Source organism: Drosophila novamexicana, unplaced genomic scaffold (assembly GCF_003285875.2).
Source record: "Drosophila novamexicana strain 15010-1031.04,08,12 unplaced genomic scaffold, DnovRS2.1 tig00000193-arrow-pilon, whole genome shotgun sequence".
NCBI classification, from domain to species: domain Eukaryota; kingdom Metazoa; phylum Arthropoda; class Insecta; order Diptera; family Drosophilidae; genus Drosophila; species Drosophila novamexicana.
Window position 1 is genome coordinate 7,677,375 of NW_020824787.1, and position 18,082 is coordinate 7,695,456.

At 38.1% G+C, this 18,082-nt stretch overlaps 5 protein-coding genes across 9 annotated transcripts in view; all 5 read right to left on the reverse strand.

The window, feature by feature from the left end:
* The window catches only part of LOC115758700 (alpha-2A adrenergic receptor), a 33,669-nt gene that overhangs the window by 7,958 nt on the left and 7,629 nt on the right, over positions 1 to 18,082 (reverse strand). The window lies entirely within an intron of this gene.
* Positions 1,463 to 3,536, reverse strand: LOC115758697 (mitochondrial sodium/calcium exchanger protein-like). Of its 3 annotated transcripts, XM_030699444.1 has the most exons (3): positions 2,765 to 3,536; positions 2,594 to 2,703; positions 2,461 to 2,543 (listed from the first exon to the last, which is right to left on the reverse strand). In XM_030699444.1, exons 1-3 carry the CDS (start codon positions 3,444 to 3,446, stop codon positions 2,505 to 2,507), a joined length of 831 nt encoding a protein of 276 aa, XP_030555304.1. In that variant the 5' UTR covers positions 3,447 to 3,536; the 3' UTR covers positions 2,461 to 2,504. The 3 variants fall into 3 exon arrangements, with proteins under 3 accessions (XP_030555301.1, XP_030555302.1, XP_030555304.1); XM_030699441.1 differs by having other exon boundaries at positions 1,463 to 2,703; positions 2,765 to 3,531; XM_030699442.1 differs by lacking the exon at positions 2,765 to 3,536 and having other exon boundaries at positions 1,463 to 2,543; positions 2,594 to 2,664.
* Positions 5,256 to 7,319, reverse strand: LOC115758698 (putative sodium/calcium exchanger 7). The gene is made up of 2 exons (XM_030699445.1): positions 6,558 to 7,319; positions 5,256 to 6,496 (listed from the first exon to the last, which is right to left on the reverse strand). Exons 1-2 carry the CDS (start codon positions 7,237 to 7,239, stop codon positions 5,343 to 5,345), a joined length of 1,836 nt encoding a protein of 611 aa, XP_030555305.1. The 5' UTR covers positions 7,240 to 7,319; the 3' UTR covers positions 5,256 to 5,342.
* Positions 9,570 to 11,646, reverse strand: LOC115758699 (putative sodium/calcium exchanger 7). 2 transcript variants are annotated; one of them, XM_030699447.1, is made up of 3 exons: positions 10,879 to 11,646; positions 9,753 to 10,817; positions 9,570 to 9,692 (listed from the first exon to the last, which is right to left on the reverse strand). In XM_030699447.1, the coding sequence occupies exons 1-3, from the start codon at positions 11,558 to 11,560 to the stop codon at positions 9,664 to 9,666; spliced, it is 1,776 nt and encodes a 591-aa protein (XP_030555307.1). In that variant the 5' UTR covers positions 11,561 to 11,646; the 3' UTR covers positions 9,570 to 9,663. The 2 variants fall into 2 exon arrangements, with proteins under 2 accessions (XP_030555307.1, XP_030555306.1); XM_030699446.1 differs by having other exon boundaries at positions 9,570 to 10,817.
* On the reverse strand, positions 15,359 to 17,402 carry LOC115758696 (putative sodium/calcium exchanger 7). Its single transcript, XM_030699440.1, has 2 exons — positions 16,660 to 17,402; positions 15,359 to 16,599 (listed from the first exon to the last, which is right to left on the reverse strand). The coding sequence occupies exons 1-2, from the start codon at positions 17,339 to 17,341 to the stop codon at positions 15,440 to 15,442; spliced, it is 1,842 nt and encodes a 613-aa protein (XP_030555300.1). The 5' UTR covers positions 17,342 to 17,402; the 3' UTR covers positions 15,359 to 15,439.

Below are 18,082 nucleotides of genomic sequence, written 5' to 3' on the forward strand. Positions count from 1 at the left end.
ATTATCGTTTTATCCTATCTGCTAATAACTTTATATATCAAGTATGAATTTCTTTTTTATAACCTTCATTCATTCTTTCTATACCCTGAACCCATTAAAAATGGGTACAAGGGTATATTCTATTTGTGCAAAATCCAAATGTATGTAACAGGCAGAAGGAAGCATCTCCGACCCCATATAGTATATATATTCTTGATCAGCATCAATAGCCGTCCGTCCGCGCATCCGTCCGATAATCGATAACTTACTCCGTTTCCAAGCAATCGATAAAAATCGATATCGACATCCTGTTTTTTTTTAGCAAATTGGGTAAATAATAAGAGCTAGAGCCACCAAACATGATATGTTGCTTCTAGAATATTAAAAAATATTTCAAGTATCTTTCATTTCATACCTATCGCCACCTCCCCGCTACCACCCCAGAGCTATAAATCAAGTTAATAACCCAACTTTTATTGCCAACCAATTTCAGAATACACAAATATTCTATGGTACAATAAGATATACTGTAGAAAATTTCATAAAGATCGGTTAAGAAAAACCAAAGTTATATGCAGCTGCGCAATTGAATGGGGCAGCAGCTTTAAGAATTTCTGTATACATGTACACACACACATTCATCCGCGTATGCTTCGCATTCTGTGGCATGGTAATTGCATCTTTTTTTTGTAATGTTATTTAAGTTCCTTTTTTTATCATAAGTACTTGATTGTTGGTGTGGCTGCTGAGTAGAGGCATAGCAAGTGGTGCGGTCTGTCGCGAGTTCGAGCCCTACCGGGGAAAGTATTATTATTTTTTTTTTTTGCCGGTGTGGCTGTTGAATAGAGTCGACAATAAGTATTGCGGTCAGTTGCAAATTCGAGCCCTGCCAAGGGAACTTTTTTTTATTAATTTACTTGGTGTTGGCTCCCGGCTAGAAAAATTAGCTTCCAGTCGAAAATTAAATTTTTGTATGAAAAACATTTTTGTCCATAAAGATATCTAGACCAAACTCGGCATTTATTAGTTTTACTATACTACTCATATATATGCAAAATCCTATTAAGATCGGGCCACTATATCATATAGCTGCCATAGAAACGATCGGTCGAAATTTAAGTTGTTGTATGGAAAACTTTTTTGTCATTAAATATATTTTGATTAAGCACGGCATTTAGAGATTTAACTATGCTCCCTTCATTTTTGAAAAATCTTATTTACATCGGACTGCTATATCATATAGCTGTCATAGGAACGATCTTTCGATAACTAGGTTTTTAGATTAAAAACCTTTTTGTTTATTAAGATATCTTCACCAAACTCGGCATTAACTATATTCCCTGTGCTTCTTAGATACGGGCAAAGCACTATGAGTATTATGAAAAGGTTGGGTCTGCAAGGGTATTAGATCTTCGGCGTGCCGAAGATAGCCTTTCTTTCTTGTTAATCTTAGTCAAACAAATGTCACACACCGTGAATAATAACAGTTATATTTTCAAGTCTGGAGTTTTTCGATTACATATGTGATTACATTGTTGAGTTAGTTATTTTGTCAACTTATAATTTTTAACTATGCATGGGACGAGACGAGAAGAGCATCCACACTGTATGGGTGGATTATTTCCGCTCTGATAAGAATGCTAAATATGATGTACAGACCATAGATGGACATGGAGAAAATCCCCACCGAACGACGAGCATTAAAATTCAACACCGATGTCCATAGCAGCGTCGATAGGAGACCCAATATCAATAGGACAAATGCATTTTCTCCATATGATCCAATCAAACCATGCGTTGAAATACTAACGCCTAACAAAATCTTGACAGCAATCACACTGCCTGTACCCAGAAGAACGGTAAAGAATGGACTTCCAATAGCTGCTGCATATGCCATTTTTTCATACCCCTGCATGGCCATTGATGCATTTGCTACAAGATCGCTCAGGGATGTGGCGAGGCATGATACAGTGGCACCCATAAAATCAGGGGGAACTTTTAACATAAAGCCAAGGACCCCTGTTAGCAACGTTATTTCGGTGGCACTCTGGAATATCACAAACATGGATCCAGTAAGATTCATAATTGTAAACAACCAGTGATACGGCGGCGGGACACTGGTGTTTGAGTGGAAAAACACAGCTATGGCTATGGGCACTGTTACCACCAGGGAGTAAAGGCCGTATTTAACGTCATGTGGTATATTATAATACCACAGCTTCGACTTATCTCTGAATATCATGGCCTTGCCCATTGTGATTGTAAACGCTGGGTTAAGAAAAATTTGTATGCAGTTGAGCAGCTTACTCCAGCCATTCTTCTTCAGCTCGTAGTCCACCAGGGGTATATAAATGACACTTAAAAATACAACTGGGGCCCGAGCAATATAGTAGGCGCGAACTAACATGGTCGCCTGGCGCCATTCATTCAATTTAATGGGCTGAATTGCAGAGAAGAATTCCCTAAAGAGATGGTGATTCTTGCTTCGGTCCCTGGTGTAATGTATATTGCGATTGGCTTCCATGTCAATTGTGACACGTTCGCTTCCGACTTTGGTTAAAAAGCTGAAAGTTCGATTATCATTTTGATACGATTTGCGCTGCAATATAGTTACTCGATCATCCCGGGAAAGTAATTTGTATTGGTTTTCTAGTGCACCGCGCTTTTCTTTAACATCTTCTGACTGTGGTAATTCGTACAGTACGTTGATTTCGCGTTTCAAGGCTACAAAAAGCGAATATATGTTAGCCAAGCACAGAAACAGTTTAGAAATCGTGATACTCACATTTTATGTTACGTTTCATGATATACACATCGATCACGTTGACAATTATGTATATGATGTACACCGCCATCAGTAATATGCACTCAGCGATCGTAATCGACTCTTCAGTGATTATAATATACTCAAGCAGCATCGCTCCAAAGATAAAGAAGAGTAGATCGCGTACGGTATCATAACCACTCATTTGAAATGGACTGAGATAGCATACCAATCCCCCAGTGAACATGGTTACAAATAATGCCGAAGAAAGGCAATTGGCAAACACGGCCGTGTCGTCATAAATAGCCCACATATGTTCAAACATATCTGGAAGTGTGTTGCCAAGTGCCATGATCGTCACGCCAGCCAGATGCTCGTTCATATGAAGCATTTGGGAAACTACCTTCAACGCCGGAGTGTAATAATAATGCGCCACATGGGTCAGGAAGAGCATCAATTCGAAACATAGAATCAGGAAGAGGGTCACAAAGATAGACTCCTCGAACACGTTTCTACATTTGAATTCGCATGCCAATAAATACATATACGGCACGAAGTTCGTGCCATGTATGCAGTTATTTGCATTTCTCACAAACTCGCATCTTTGGTCATACGGAAAGTCCATCACAGCAAAACAATTGACTTTTGTCCAAAACTCGCCGAATTCTCTATCCAAAGCGTTTGGTTCATACATGTTGGCCATTATCTTAAGTGTATAGGTAAGTGAACTTGTACTGTGTTTTTATTTCAACATGTGTTGTGTTCCGTTTAAAATTGAATTTTAAGATCATACCTAGAGCAGAAATTAAATAAAAAGAGCACCTGATTTTTTTTTTCGAAAACTACAAACTATCCAGTTTAGTTTATAAAGCTTAAAATTGTGGCGAAAAAGGTTGAAGTACATGTGTACATTGCTTTAAGGATACCTTAGGGAACTAATAATATATTCTTGATCAGCATCAATAGCCGAGTCGATCTAGCCATGTCCGTCTGTCTGTCTGTCCGTCCGTCCGTCCGTCCGCGCATCCGTCCGATAATCGATAACTTACTCTGTTTCCAAGCAATCGATAAAAATCGATATCGATATCCTGTTTTTTGGGCAGTTTTGGTAAATAATAAGTGCTAGAGTTACCAAAGTTGACATATAGCTTCTAAAATAGAATATATATATGCATTTGATGTTGGAAGAAGAGGGTTCAGGGTATCCCCTAGTCGGGAGCTCCCGACTAGAACCTCTTACTTGTTTTTATTTATTGCATTTGTATACCCTGAACCCATTGAAAATGGGTAAGAAGGGTAAATCTAGAAGATACATGTCAAGTTTGGTAACTCGAGCTCTTATTATTTACCAAAATTTCTCAAAAAACTGGATTTCAATATAGATTTTTATCGATTACTTGGAAATGGGGCAAGTTATCGAATATCCGAAACAAACTCGATCTGCGCGGGCACTAGGAGGACCTACAGCTAGGTCTCTAGTTCTTATACGTTCCGAGATCCTTAAGTTCATACATACGACGGACATGGCTAGATCGATACGGCTGTTGATGCTGATCAAGAATATTGTGCAAATGTAACATACAGAAGGAAGCATCTCCGACCTCATACCTCATAGCCATAAATCAAGTTAATAACCCAACTTGTATTGCCCACCAATTTAAGTTGTAATTTTTATGCAAATTGCTTTTTCAGAATAGACAAATATTCGATGGTACAAATATATATACTGTAGATTAAGATCGTTTAAGAAACACGTTTTTGCGGCACCAGCGTAAATTCGAAGAATATTCATGCGCGTCTGCTTCGTATTCGTCAACAGCATTATAATTGCGATTGTATTGTTTTCTGTGCTACTATTTTAATTCGTTTTTTTTCCACTAAGACTCAAGACGTAGCGCGAGCTGAATTTGGTGTTGGAATAAGAGGGTTCAGGGTATCCCCTAGTCGGGAGCTCCCGGCTAGAAAAATTAGCTCCCGGTCGAAAATTAAGTTTTTGTATGAAAAACTTTTTTGTCTATTAAGATATCTCGACCAAACTCGGAAATTATTAGTTTTACTATACTACTCATATATATATATGCAAAATCCTATTAAGATCGGGCCACTATAGCATATAGCTGCCATAGAAACGATCTGTCGAAATTTAAGTTGTTGTATGGAAAACTTTTTTGTCATTAAATATATTTTGATTAAGCACGGCATTTAGAGATTTAACTATGCTCCCTTCATTTTTAAAAAATCTTATTTAAATCGGACTACTATATCATATAGCTGTCATAGGAACGATCTTTCGAAAACTAGGTTTTTTGATTAAAAACCTTTTTTGTTTATTAAGATATCTTTACCAAACTCGGCATTAACTATATTCCCTGTGCTTCTTAGATACGGGCAAAGCACTATGAGTATTATGAAAAGGTTGGGTCTGCAAGGGTATTAGATCTTCGGCGTGCCGAAGATAGCCTTTCTTTCTTGTTAATCTTAGTCAAACAAATGTCACACACCGTGAATAATAACAGCTATATTTTCAAGTCTGGAGTTTTTCGATTACATATGTGATTACATTGTTGAGTTAGCTATTTTGTCAACTTATAATTTTTAACTATGCATGGGACGAGACGAGAAGAGCATCCACATTGTATGGGTGGATTATTTCCGCTCTGATAAGAATGCTAAATATGATGTACAGACCATAGATGGACATGGAGAAAATCCCCACCGAACGACGAGCATTAAAATTCAACACCGATGTCCATAGCAGCGTCGATAGGAGACCCAATATCAATAGGACAAATGCATTTTCCCCATATGATCCAATCAAATCAGTCATTGAAGTACTAACGCCTAACAAAATCTTGACAGCAACCACAATGCCTGTACCCAGAAGAACGGTAAAGAATGGACTTCCAATAGCTGCTGCATATGCCATTTTTTCATACCCCTGCATGGCCATTGATGCATTTGCTACAAGATCGCTCAGGGATGTGGCGACGCATGATACAGTGGCATCCATAAAATCAGGAGGAACTTTTAACATAAAGCCAAGGACCCCTGTTATCAACGCTATTTCGGTGGCACTCTGGAATATCACAAACATGGATCCAGTAAGATTCATAATTGTAAACAACCAGTGATACGGCGGCGGGACACTGGTGTTTGAGTGGAAAAACACAGCTATGGCTATGGGCACTGTTACCACCAGGGAGTAAAGGCCGTATTTAACGTCATGTGGTATATTATAATACCACAGCTTCGACTTATCTGTGAATAGCATGGCCTTGCCCATTGTGATTGTAAACGCTGGGTTAAGAAAAATTTGTATGCAGTTGAGCAGCTTACTCCAGCCATTCTTCTTCAGTTCGTAGTCCACCAGGGGTATATAAATGACACTTAAAAATACAACTGGGGCCCGAGCAATATAGTAGGCGCGAACTAACATGGTCGCCTGGCGCCATTCATTCAATTTAATGGGCTGAATTGCAGAGAAGAATTCCCTAAAGAGATGGTGATTCTTGCTTCGGTCCCTGGTGTAATATATATTGCGATTGGCTTTCATGTCAATTGTGACACGTTCGCTTCCGACTTTTGTCAAAAAGCTGAAAGTTCGATTATCATTTTGATACGATTTGCGCTGCAATATAGTTACTCGATCATTCTGGGAAAGTAATTTGTATTGGTTTTCTAGTGCATCGCGCTTTTCTTTAACATCTTCTGACTGTGGTAATTCGTACAGTTCGTTGATTTCTCGTCTCAAAGCTACGAAAAGCGAATAGATTTTAGCCAAGCAACGTAACAATTCAGAAAACGCGATACTCACATTGTAGGGTACGTTTCAAGAAATACACATCGAGCACGTTGACAATTATGTATATGATGTACACCGCCATCAGTAATATGCACTCAGCGATCGTAACCGACTCTCCAGTGATTATAATATACTCAAGCAGCATCACTCCAAAGATAAAGAATAGTAGATCGCGCACGGTATTATAAGCATTCATTTGAAATGGACTGATATAGCATATTATTCCCCCACTGAACATGGTTACAAATAATGCCGAAGAAAGGATATTGGCAAACACGGCCGTGTCGTCATAAATAGCCCAGATATTGGCAAACATATCTGGAAGTGTGTTGCCAAGTGCCATGATCGTCACGCCAGCCAGATGCTCGTTCATATGAAGCATTCGGGAAACTACCTTCATCGCCGGAGTGTAATAATAATGCACCACGTGGGTTAGGAAGAGCAACAATTCGAAACATAGAATCAGGAAGAGGGTCACAAAGATGTGCTCCTCGAACACGTTTTTACATTTGAAATCGCATGCCAATAAATGCATGTACGGCACGAAGTTCGTGCCATGTATGCAGTTATTTGCATTTCTCACAAACTCGCATCTTCGGTCATACGGAAAGTCCATCACAGCAAAACAATTGACTTTTGTCCAAAACTCGCTGAATTCTCTATCCAATGCGTTTGGTTCATACATGTTGGCCATTATCTTAAGGTTATAGGTAAGTGAATTTGTACTGTGTTTTTTTTTTCAACATGTTCTGTTCCGTGTAAAATTGAATTTTAAGATCATATCTAGAGCAGAATTTAAATAAAAGAGCACCTGATTTTTTTTTTTGAAAACTACAAACTATCTAGTTTAGTTTATAAAGCTTAAAATTGTGGCCGAAAAAGGTTGAAGTACATGTGTACATTGCTTTCAGGATACCTTAGGGAACTAACTGACCATGCCGAGCTATGAGTAGGGGCATAGCTTGCCGGACAGGCTATAAATTTCTTCCACAGGGTCGACGGTTTCCCATTATTATCGTTTTATCCTATCTGCTAATAACTTTATATATCAAGTATGAATTTCTTTTTTATAACCTTCATTCATTCTTTTTATACCCTGAACCCATTAAAAATGGGTACAAGGGTATATTCTATTTGTGCAAAATCCAAATGTATGTAACAGGCAGAAGGAAGCATCTCCGACCCCATATAGTATATATATTATTGATCAGCATCAATAGCCGAGTCGATCTAGCCATGTCCGTCCGTCCGTCCGTCCGTCCGCGCATCCGTCCGATAATCGATAAATTACTCCGTTTCCAAGCAATCGATAAAAATCGATATCGACATCCTGTTTTTTTTTTTAGCAAATTGGGTAAATAATAAGAGCTAGAGCCACCAAACATGATATGTTGCTTCTAGAATATTAAAAAATATTTCAAGTATCTTTCATTTCATACCTATCGCCACCTCCCCGCTACCACCCCAGAGCTATAAATCAAGTTAATAACCCAACTTTTATTGCCAACCAATTTAAACCACAATTTAAATGCAATTAGTTTTTTCAGAATACACAAATATTCTATGGTACAATAAGATATACTGTAGAAAATTTCATAAAGATCGGTTAAGAAAAACCAAAGTTATATGCAGCTGCGCAATTGAATGGGGCAGCAGCTTTAAGAATTTCTGTATACATGTACACACACACATTCATGCGCGTCTGCTTCGCATTCTGTGGCATGGTAATTGCATCTTTTTTTTGTAATGTTATTTTAGTTCCTTTTATATCATGAGTACTTAATTGTTGGTGTGGCTGCTGAGTAGAGGCATAGCAAGTGGTGCGGTCTGTCGCGAGTTCGAGCCCTACCGGGGAAAGTATTATTATTTTTTTTTTTTTTTTGCTGGTGTGGCTGTTGAGTAGAGTCGACAATAAGTAATGCGGTCAGTTGCAAATTCGAGCCCTGCCAAGGGAACTTTTTTTTATTAATTTATTTGGTGTTGGAATAAGAGGGTTCAGGGTATCCCCTAGCTAGGAGCTCCCGACTAGAACCTCTTACTTGTTTTTTTCGTACCCTGAACCCATTAAAAATGGGTACAAGGGTATATTGTATTTGTGCAAAATCCATACCTCATAGCCATAAATCAAGTTAATAACCCAACTTGTATTGCCCACCAATTTAAGTTGTAATTTTTATGCAAATTGCTTTTTCAGAATAGACAAATATTCGATGGTACAAATATATATACTGTAGATTAAGATCGTTTAAGAAACACGTTTTTGCGGCACCAGCGTAAATTCGAAGAATATTCATGCGCGTCTGCTTCGTATTCGTCAACAGCATTATAATTGCGATTGTATTGTTTTCTGTGCTACTATTTTAATTCGTTTTTTTTCCACTAAGACTCAAGACGTAGCGCGAGCTGAATTTGGTGCTGGAATAAGAGGGTTCAGGGTATCCCCTAGTCGGGAGCTCCCGGCTAGAAAAATTAGCTCCCAGTTGAAAATTAAGTTTTTGTATGAAAAACTTTTTTGTCTATAAAGATATCTAGACCAAACTCGGCATTTATTAGTTTTACTATACTACTCATATATATGCAAAATCCTATTAAGATCGGGCCACTATATCATATAGCTGCCATAGAAATGATCGGTCGAAATTTAAGTTGTTGTATGGAAAACTTTTTTGTCATTAAATATATTTTGATTAAGCACGGCATTTAGAGATTTAACTATGCTCCCTTCATTTTAGAAACATCTTATTTACATCGGACTGCTATATCATATAGCTGTCATAGGAACGATCTTTCGATAACTAGGTTTTTAGATTAAAAACCATTTTGTTTATTAAGATATCTTCACCAAACTCGGCATTAACTATATTCCCTGTGCTTCTTAGATACGTGCAAAGCACTATGAGCATTATGAAAAGGTTGGGTCTGCAAGGGTATTAGATCTTCGGCGTGCCGAAGATAGCCTTTCCTTCCTGTTAACCTAAATGTCATACACCTGAAATAATAACAGCTATATATTTTCAAGTCTGGCCAGTTTTTCGATTACATATTTGTTTACATTGTTCAGAGTGCAGTATACATACATTTTATTGCGACTTAAAATTTGTCAACTTATAATTTTTAACTATGCATGGGACGAGATGAGAAAAGCATCTATATTGTATGGGTGGATTATTTCAACTCTGATAAGAATGCTATATATGATGTACAGACCATAGATGGACATGGAGAAAATCCCCACCGAGCGACGAGCATTAAAATTCAACACCGATGTCCATAGCAGCGTCGATAGGAGACCCAATATCAATAGGACAAATGCATTTTCCCCATATGATCCAATCAAATCAGTCATTGAAGTACTAACGCCTAACAAAATCTTGACAGCAAACACACTGCCTGTACCCAGAAGAATGGTAAAGAATGGACTTCCAATAGCTGCTGCATATGCCATTTTTTCATACCCCTGCATGGCCATTGATGCATTTGCTATAAGATCGCCCAGGGAGTTGGCGAGGCATGATACAGTGGCACCCATAAAATCAGGAGGAACTTTTAACATAAAGCCAAGGACCCCTGCTATCAACGTTATTTCGGTGGCACTCTGGAATATCACAAACATGGATCCAGTAAGATTCATAATTGTAAACAACCAGTGATACGGCGGCGGGACACTGGTGTTTGAGTGGAAAAACACAGCTATGGCTATGGGCACTGTTACCACCAGGGAGTAAAGGCCGTATTTAACGTCATGTGGTATATTATAATACCACAGCTTCGACTTATCTGTGAATATCATGGCCTTGCCCATTGTGATTGTAACCGCTGGGTTAAGGAAAATTTGTATGCAGTTGAGCAGCTTACTCCAGCCATTCTTCTTCAGCTCGTAATCCACCAAGGGTATATAAATGACGCTTAAAAATACAACTGGGGCCCGAGCAATATAAAAAGCGCGAATTAACATGGTCGCCTGGCGCCATTCATTCAATTTAATGGGCTGAATTGCAGAGAAGAATTCCCTAAAGAGACGGTGATTCTTGCTTGGGGCCCTGAGGTATTGTATATGGCGATTGGCTTCCATGTCAATTGTGACACGTTCGCTTCCGACCGTTGTCAAAAAGCTGAAAGTTCGATTATCATTTTGATGCGATTTGCGCTGCAATATAGTTACTCGATCATTCTGGGAAAGTAATTTGTATTGGTTTTCTAGTGCATCGCGCTTTTCTTTAACATCTTCTGACTGTGGTAATTCGTACAGTTCGTTGATTTCGCGTTTCAAAGCTACAAAAAGCGAATATATGTTAGCCAAGCACAGAAACAGTTCAGAAATCGTGATACTCACATTTTAGGTTACGCTTCATGATATACACATCGATCACGTTGACAATTATGTATATGATGTACACCGCCATCAGTAATATGCACTCAGCGATCGTAACCGACTCTCCAGTGATTATAATATACTCAAGCAGCATCACTCCAAAGATAAAGAATAGTAGATCGCGTACGGTATCATAAGCATTCATTTGAAATGGACTGATATAGCATATTATTCCCCCACTGAACATGGTTACAAATAATGCCGAAGAAAGGATATTGGCAAACACGGCCGTGTCGTCATAAATAGCCCAGATATTGGCAAACATATCTGGAAGTGTGTTGCCAAGTGCCATGATCGTCACGCCAGCCAGATGCTCGTTCATATGAAGCATTCGGGAAACTACCTTCAACGCCGGAGTGTAATAATAATGCGCCACATGGCTCAAGAAGAGCAACAATTCGAAACATAGAATCAGGAAGAGGGTCACAAAGATGTGCTCCTCGAACACGTTTTTACATTTGAAATCGCATGCCAATAAATACATATACGGCACGAAGTTCGTGCCATGTATGCAGTTATTTGCATTTCTCACAAACTCGCATCTTTGGTCATACGGAAAGTCCATCACAGCAAAACAATTGACTTTTGTCCAAAACTCGCCGAATTCTCTATCCAAAGCGTTTGGTTCATACATGTTGGCCATTATCTTAAGTGTATAGGTAAGTGAACTTGTACTGTGTTTTTATTTCAACATGTGTTGTGTTCCGTTTAAAATTGAATTTTAAGATCATACCTAGAGCAGAAATTAAGTAAAAAGAGCACCTGATTTTTTTTTCGAAAACTACAAACTATCCAGTTTAGTTTATAAAGCTTAAAATTGTGGCCGAAAAAGGTTGAAGTACATGTGTACATTGCTTTCAGGATACCTTAGGGAACTAACTGACCATGCCGAGCTATGAGTAGGGGCATAGCTTGCCGGACAGGCTATAAATTTCTTCCACAGGGTCGATGGTTTCCCATTATTATCGTTTTATCCTATCTGTTAATATCTTTATACATCTAGTACGAAGTACTTAACATTAAAACCTTTCTTTCTTTTTTCCTATTCATTGTATTTTCTTAAATAATATAGTAAGTTAAGATTATTTTTAATTCTTGTTTTAAATAATTAGGAATACGCTCGTTTTTGTCGACCATTAATAAATAAGTAATAGAGCCAATTAACCGGCATCGCCCTGTTTAATGATTAATTCGGTTCAACTTCATCCGACATTTTTTTTTGCAAAAATTGCAAACTTTTTTGCTTAGGAGAAAAAGGAAAAAAATTGTTTGAAGAAATACCATAATAATGTATTCGTGCAAATGTACGTAACAGTATATATATTGTTGATCAGCACCAATAGCCGAGTCGATCTAGCCATGTCTGTCTGCCTGTCCGTCCGTATATATGAGCGCAAGGATCTCAGAATCTATAAGAGCTAGAGACTTTTTTTTAGCTGTAGGTTCTCCTAGTGCCCGCGCAAACCAAGTTTGTTTCTGATATTCGATAACTTACTGTTTCAAGCAATCGACAAGAATCGATATCGAAACTCTGTTTTTTGAGAAAACGAGAAAGAAAGGCTATCTTCGGCACGCCGAAGATCTAATACCCTTGCAGATCCAACCTTTTCTTAATGCTAATAGTGCTTTGCCCGTATCTAAGAAGCGTAGGGAAAATAGTTAATACCGAGTTTGGTCAAGATATCTTGATAAACAAAAACTGTTTTTAATCAAAAACCTAGTTTTCGACTGATGGTTCCTATGGCATATATATGATATAGTAGTCCGATGTAAATAAGATTTTTCAAAAATGAAGGGAGCATAGTTAAATCTCTAAATGTCGTGTTTAATCAAAATATATTTAATGACAAAAAGGTTTTCGATACAACAACTTTCGGCCGATCGTTTCTATGGCAGCTATATGATATAGTGGTCCGATCTTACTAGGATTTTACATATATATGAGTAGTATAGTAAAACTAATAAATGCCGTGTTTGGTCGAGATATCTTGAAAAACAAAATGTTTTTTCATACAAAAACTTAATTTTCGACCGATCGTTCCTATGGCTGCTATATGATATTTTGGATGATATATAGGATTTTGCATTTATATGAAGAGCATAGTACAACTAATAAATGCCGAGATTGGTCAAGATATCTTGATAAACAAAATGTTTTTTCATACAAAAACTTAATTTTCGACCGATCGTTCCTAAGGCAGCTATATGATATAGTGGTCCGATCCAGCTGGTTTTGACATATGTGCTGCGTGCAACAAAAAGGGGGACTTCTGCAAAGTTTCATTAAGATAGCTTTAAAACTGAGAGACTAGTTCGCATAGAAACAGTCAGACGGATAGACGGAGATGGCTATATCGACTCGGCTGATCAAGAATATTTATTTATTTATTAATGGTCGACAAAATATATATAATAGAATTATATGCTAAAAGCTTAGTTAAATAATACAATTTTCTAACTAGCATCACCGACCGATGGAGGTGTTTTATTTGCCAGTCCGGCCAGCTGTGCCCCTTTTCACAGCTAATTTTGTCATTGACGCTATTAGAGAGGGGGAAAATTTTTCAGCCTGTCCGGCAAGCTATGCCCCTACTCATAGCTGGGAATGGTCAGCGACTTCCCGAAGGTATCCTGAAAGCAACGATTTTATTAGAGGTAGAGACAGTTCGGTAGAGGAAACGTGATGCAAACTATTATAATTTTTACATAGCACGCGAAAAGGATTGTGCATAGCGTAGTCTGTTGTGCACGTAGATAGGAACAAGGGACGATAATTTCTAGTTGGTCGAGCCGGAACAGAGAATTGAAGACGCCCTAGCAGAAAAGGAGAATCTATGTCGCCAATAATCAACTTATGTAGAAGGACAACACCGAGATTTGTCCTACGGAAGGTTGAGAAGAAGCAGTCTGCTGGAGTAGGATGGCAACCGAAGATTAGGGTCCCAATTTAAACCACGTAAGGCAAAAAGCAGAAATTGCTTCTAAACAGATTCAGTACGATCCTGGCTATTGTTATACTGTGGAGACCAGATGCAAGAGCAGTATTCAAGGATAGGGCGAACAAGAGAGATGTACAGAAGTTTTGTTATAAAAGGATCGTTAAACTCCTTAGACCATCGTTTAATGAATCCAAGTACTCCTTTTGACTCATTAACGATGGTATCTATGTGAAGATTGAAACAGAGTTTAGAATAAAAAATAACGCCTAGATCCTGAACTGCTACAAATTTTTTAACATACACATTTAGATGCAATTGATTGGCCGAACACCAAAGTTTCATAGCGTTCAAATCGTCTTGTAGACGAGAATGATGTAGGGGATTAGTGTATGATAGAAAAAGTTTGACATCGTCCGCATACATGAGTACACGGGCATGTGATATAACAGAGGGGAGATAATTTATAAAAAGAGTAAAGAGTAAAGGTCCAAGATGACTACCTTTAGGAACACCAGAAGTAACGTGAACCCGTATAGAGGTAGTCAGCCTCAGCATTACTCTTTGGGTCCTACCTTATACATAAGAATTAATCCAAAGCAAAAGAGCAGTGGACCTATTCGGTCAAGTTTAAAAAGTAAAATGTCATGGTGCACAGAGTCAAACGCCTTACTGAAGTCAGTGTAAATGACATCAGTTTGAATATTCGAAAGGAAAGCATCATTTACCAAGGAAGTAAACTCAAGCAGATTGGTCGTAGTTGACCGATTCTTTACGAATCCATGTTGAACAGGGGAAACAACTGATTTGCAGAAATGCTGCAAATTCGAAGTGATTATTTTTTCAAATAATTTAGGAATAGCGGACAGTTTTGCAATGCCCCTGTAATTTTGTATATCAGACTTCCCACCTTTCTTGTGAAGAGGAATGATATAAGATTCTTTCCAAAGAGATGGAAAGACAGAAGTTTTAAGAGATAGATTAAAAAGCTTTAGCAATGGATAAAGAAGGGAAGAAGTGCACTCGACAACTAGGAATATTGTCCGGCCCAGGAGAGTAAGAAGATTTTATAGAGTTAATAGTTAATAGGAGAGAGGAGTGTGAAATAATGGGAGGAGGTATAGAACTATATATATACTTTATGGGGTCGGAGATGTCTCCTTCTATGCGTTACACATTTCACGACAAAATTATAATACCCTCTGCAAGGGTATAAAAAGTTGTGTTTTAACTGCACACGTGTTTGCGGCCGATAGCGAAAATTCCAAGAATTACTGCGCGTCTTCTTCGAATTCTATCAACAGCATTGCAATTGCGATTGTATTGTTTTCTGTTCTGCTATTTTAATTCGTTTTTTTGGTGTTGGACTCTCTTCTAGGTTCAGGGTATCCCATAGACGGAAGCTCTCGACTAAAGCCTCTTACCTGATAATCTTGGTAGACATTTTTAATTTAAATCAAATGTCACACGTCGTAAATAATAACATCTATATTTTCAAGTCTGGACAGTTTTTCGATTACATATGTGTTTATGTTTACATTGTTGAGTTAGCGTAGTGTAAGTTATTTTGTCAACTTATAAATTTTTTAATTATTTGCATGGGAACTGGTGAGAAGAATATCCACACCATATGGATGGATTATTCGAAATCTAATAAGAATGCTATATATGATGTACAGACCATAGATGGACATGGAGAAAATCCCCACCGAGCGACGAGCATTAAAATTCAACACCGATGTCCATAGCAGCGTCGATAGGAGACCCAATATCAATAGGACAAATGCATTTTCCCCATATGATCCAATCAAATCAGTCATTGAAGTACTAAGGCCTAACAAAATCTTGACAGCAATCACACTGCATGTACCCAGAAGAACGCTAAAGAATGGACCCCCAATAGCTGCTGCATATGCCATTTTTTCATACCCCTGCATGGCCATTGATGCATTTGTTATAAGATCGCTCAGGGATGTGGCGACGCATGATACAGTGGCACCCATAAAATCAGGAGGAACTTTTAACATAAAGCCAAGGACCCCCGTTATCAACGTTATTTCGGTGGCACTCTGGAATATCGCAAACATGGATCCAGTAAGATTCATAATTGTAAACAACCAGTGATACGGCGGCGGGACACTGGTGTTTGAGTGGAAAAACACAGCTATTGCTATGGGCACTGTTACCACCAGGGAGTAAAGGCCGTATTTAACGTCATGTGGTATATTATAATACCACAGCTTCGACTTATCTGTGAATAGCATGGCCTTGCCCATTGTGATTGTAAACGCTGGGTTAAGAAAAATTTGTATGCAGTTGAGCAGCTTACTCCAGCCATTCTTCTTCAGCTCGTAGTCCACCAGGGGTATATAAATGACACTTAAAAATACAACTGGGGCCCGAGCAATATAGTAGGCGCGAACTAACATGGTCGCCTGGCGCCATTCATTCAATTTAATGGGCTGAATTGCAGAGAAGAATTCCCTAAAGAGATGGTGATTCTTGCTTCGGTCCCTGGTGTAATATATATTGCGATTGGCTTCCATGTCAATTGTGACACGTTCGCTTCCGACTTTTGTCAAAAAGCTGAAAGTTCGATTATCATTTTGATACGATTTGCGCTGCAATATTGTTACGCGATTATTCTGGGAAAGGATGTCATATTTTTTTTGTAGTATCCTGCGCTTTTCTTTAACTTCTTCTGACTGTGGCAATTCGTACATTTCGTTGATTTCTCGTCTCAAACCTACGAAAAGCGAAAAAATTTAGCCAAGCAACGTAACAATTCAGAAAACACGATACTCACAGTGTAGGGTACGTTTCAAGAAATACACATCGAGCACGTTGACAGTTATGTATATGACGTACAGCGCTATCATTACGATGCACTCAACAATTGAAACCCCATTTTCACTGATTATGAAAAACTCCAACAGCATTGCGCCAAAGATAAAGAAGAGTAGATCGCATACGGTATTATAACCACTCATTTGAAATGGACTGAGATAGCATACCAATCCCCCAGTGAACATGGTTACAAATAATGCCGAAGAAAGGCAATTGCCAAAGATGGGTATCTCGTCATAAATAGCACACATATTGGCAAACATATCTGGAAGTGTGTTGCCAAGTGCCATGATCGTCACGCCAGCCAGATGCTCGTTCATATGAAGCATTCGGGAAATTGCTGTCAATGCCGGAGTGTAATAATAATGCGCCACATGGCTCAAGAAGAGCAACAATTCGAAACATAGAATCAGGAAGAGGGTCACAAAGATGTACTCCTGGAACACGTTTCTACATTTGAATTCGCATGCCAATAAATGCATATACGGCACGAAGTTCGTGCCATGTATGCAGTTATTTGCATTTCTCACAAACTCGCATCTTTGGTCATACGGAAAGTCCAACATAGCAAAACAATTGACCCTTGACCAAAACTCGTCGAATTCTTTATCCAAAACATTTGGCTTATATATTTCGGCCATGATCTTAAGTATAAAGGTATGTATATTATTGTGTTTTTGTATATTGAACTGTGATGTTTAAACTTTGTGTTGCGTTCAAAATATGTCTACTGAATATGATGACTTTAAAATTCTGTCCACACAGCAAAAAACAAAAAGATCACCTGATTGTTTTTCGAACATAATCAAATTTTTTGGATACTTTATAACACATAAAAGTTGTGGACAAAACTAGTCTGTGCTTATCCGAAGAACGATATATATTTATATGAGATATAAACCAGGCTAGATCAAATCAATATTCTTAAGGATATATTCTGCTCCTTCCCACTCACTCATTCTAGACTGCAAAACGCAGCTACAGATCCCCTTTCTATAAAATTCTAAAAGCGATTGGTTCAATAAAGGCTTTTTAACAATTTAATTTGTAAAATTTTCATATATTATTAAGATATATTCCTGCATTAGTTCAACTTGTTTTCATCGTGCACACATTTGTTATTTAATTACTATTTTGCTTTTAGAACAAATTGAATTGTTAACTTTTACGGTAATCCGCTAAAAAGACGTCCGTATTGTATGAATGAATAGTTCCAGACTTTATAAGTATAGCGAATATAAGGAAGAGAACGTAGACGGACATAGAGAATATGCCAACCGAGCGTCGTGAATTAAAATTCAATATCAATGTCCACAGCACCGTTGTAGCAAGTCCTAGAATCAACAAGATATACGCATTCTCGCCATAAGTTCCATTAACAC

Excerpts from the sequence above, each read along its gene's own strand:
- LOC115758699 (XM_030699446.1), bottom strand. The coding sequence starts at position 11,560 with ATGGCCAACATGTATGAACCAAACGCTTTGGATAGAGAATTCGGCGAG. Across the intron at positions 10,818-10,878 it reads CATGAAGCGTAACCTAAAAT|CTTTGAAACGCGAAATCAAC; the intron begins GTGAGTATCACG and ends CGCTTTTTGTAG.
- LOC115758697 (XM_030699441.1), bottom strand. The coding sequence starts at position 3,446 with ATGGCCAACATGTATGAACCAAACGCTTTGGATAGAGAATTCGGCGAG. Across the intron at positions 2,704-2,764 it reads CATGAAACGTAACATAAAAT|CCTTGAAACGCGAAATCAAC; the intron begins GTGAGTATCACG and ends CGCTTTTTGTAG.
- LOC115758696 (XM_030699440.1), bottom strand. The coding sequence starts at position 17,341 with ATGGCCGAAATATATAAGCCAAATGTTTTGGATAAAGAATTCGACGAG. Across the intron at positions 16,600-16,659 it reads CTTGAAACGTACCCTACACT|GTTTGAGACGAGAAATCAAC; the intron begins GTGAGTATCGTG and ends CGCTTTTCGTAG.
- LOC115758698 (XM_030699445.1), bottom strand. The coding sequence starts at position 7,239 with ATGGCCAACATGTATGAACCAAACGCATTGGATAGAGAATTCAGCGAG. Across the intron at positions 6,497-6,557 it reads CTTGAAACGTACCCTACAAT|CTTTGAGACGAGAAATCAAC; the intron begins GTGAGTATCGCG and ends CGCTTTTCGTAG.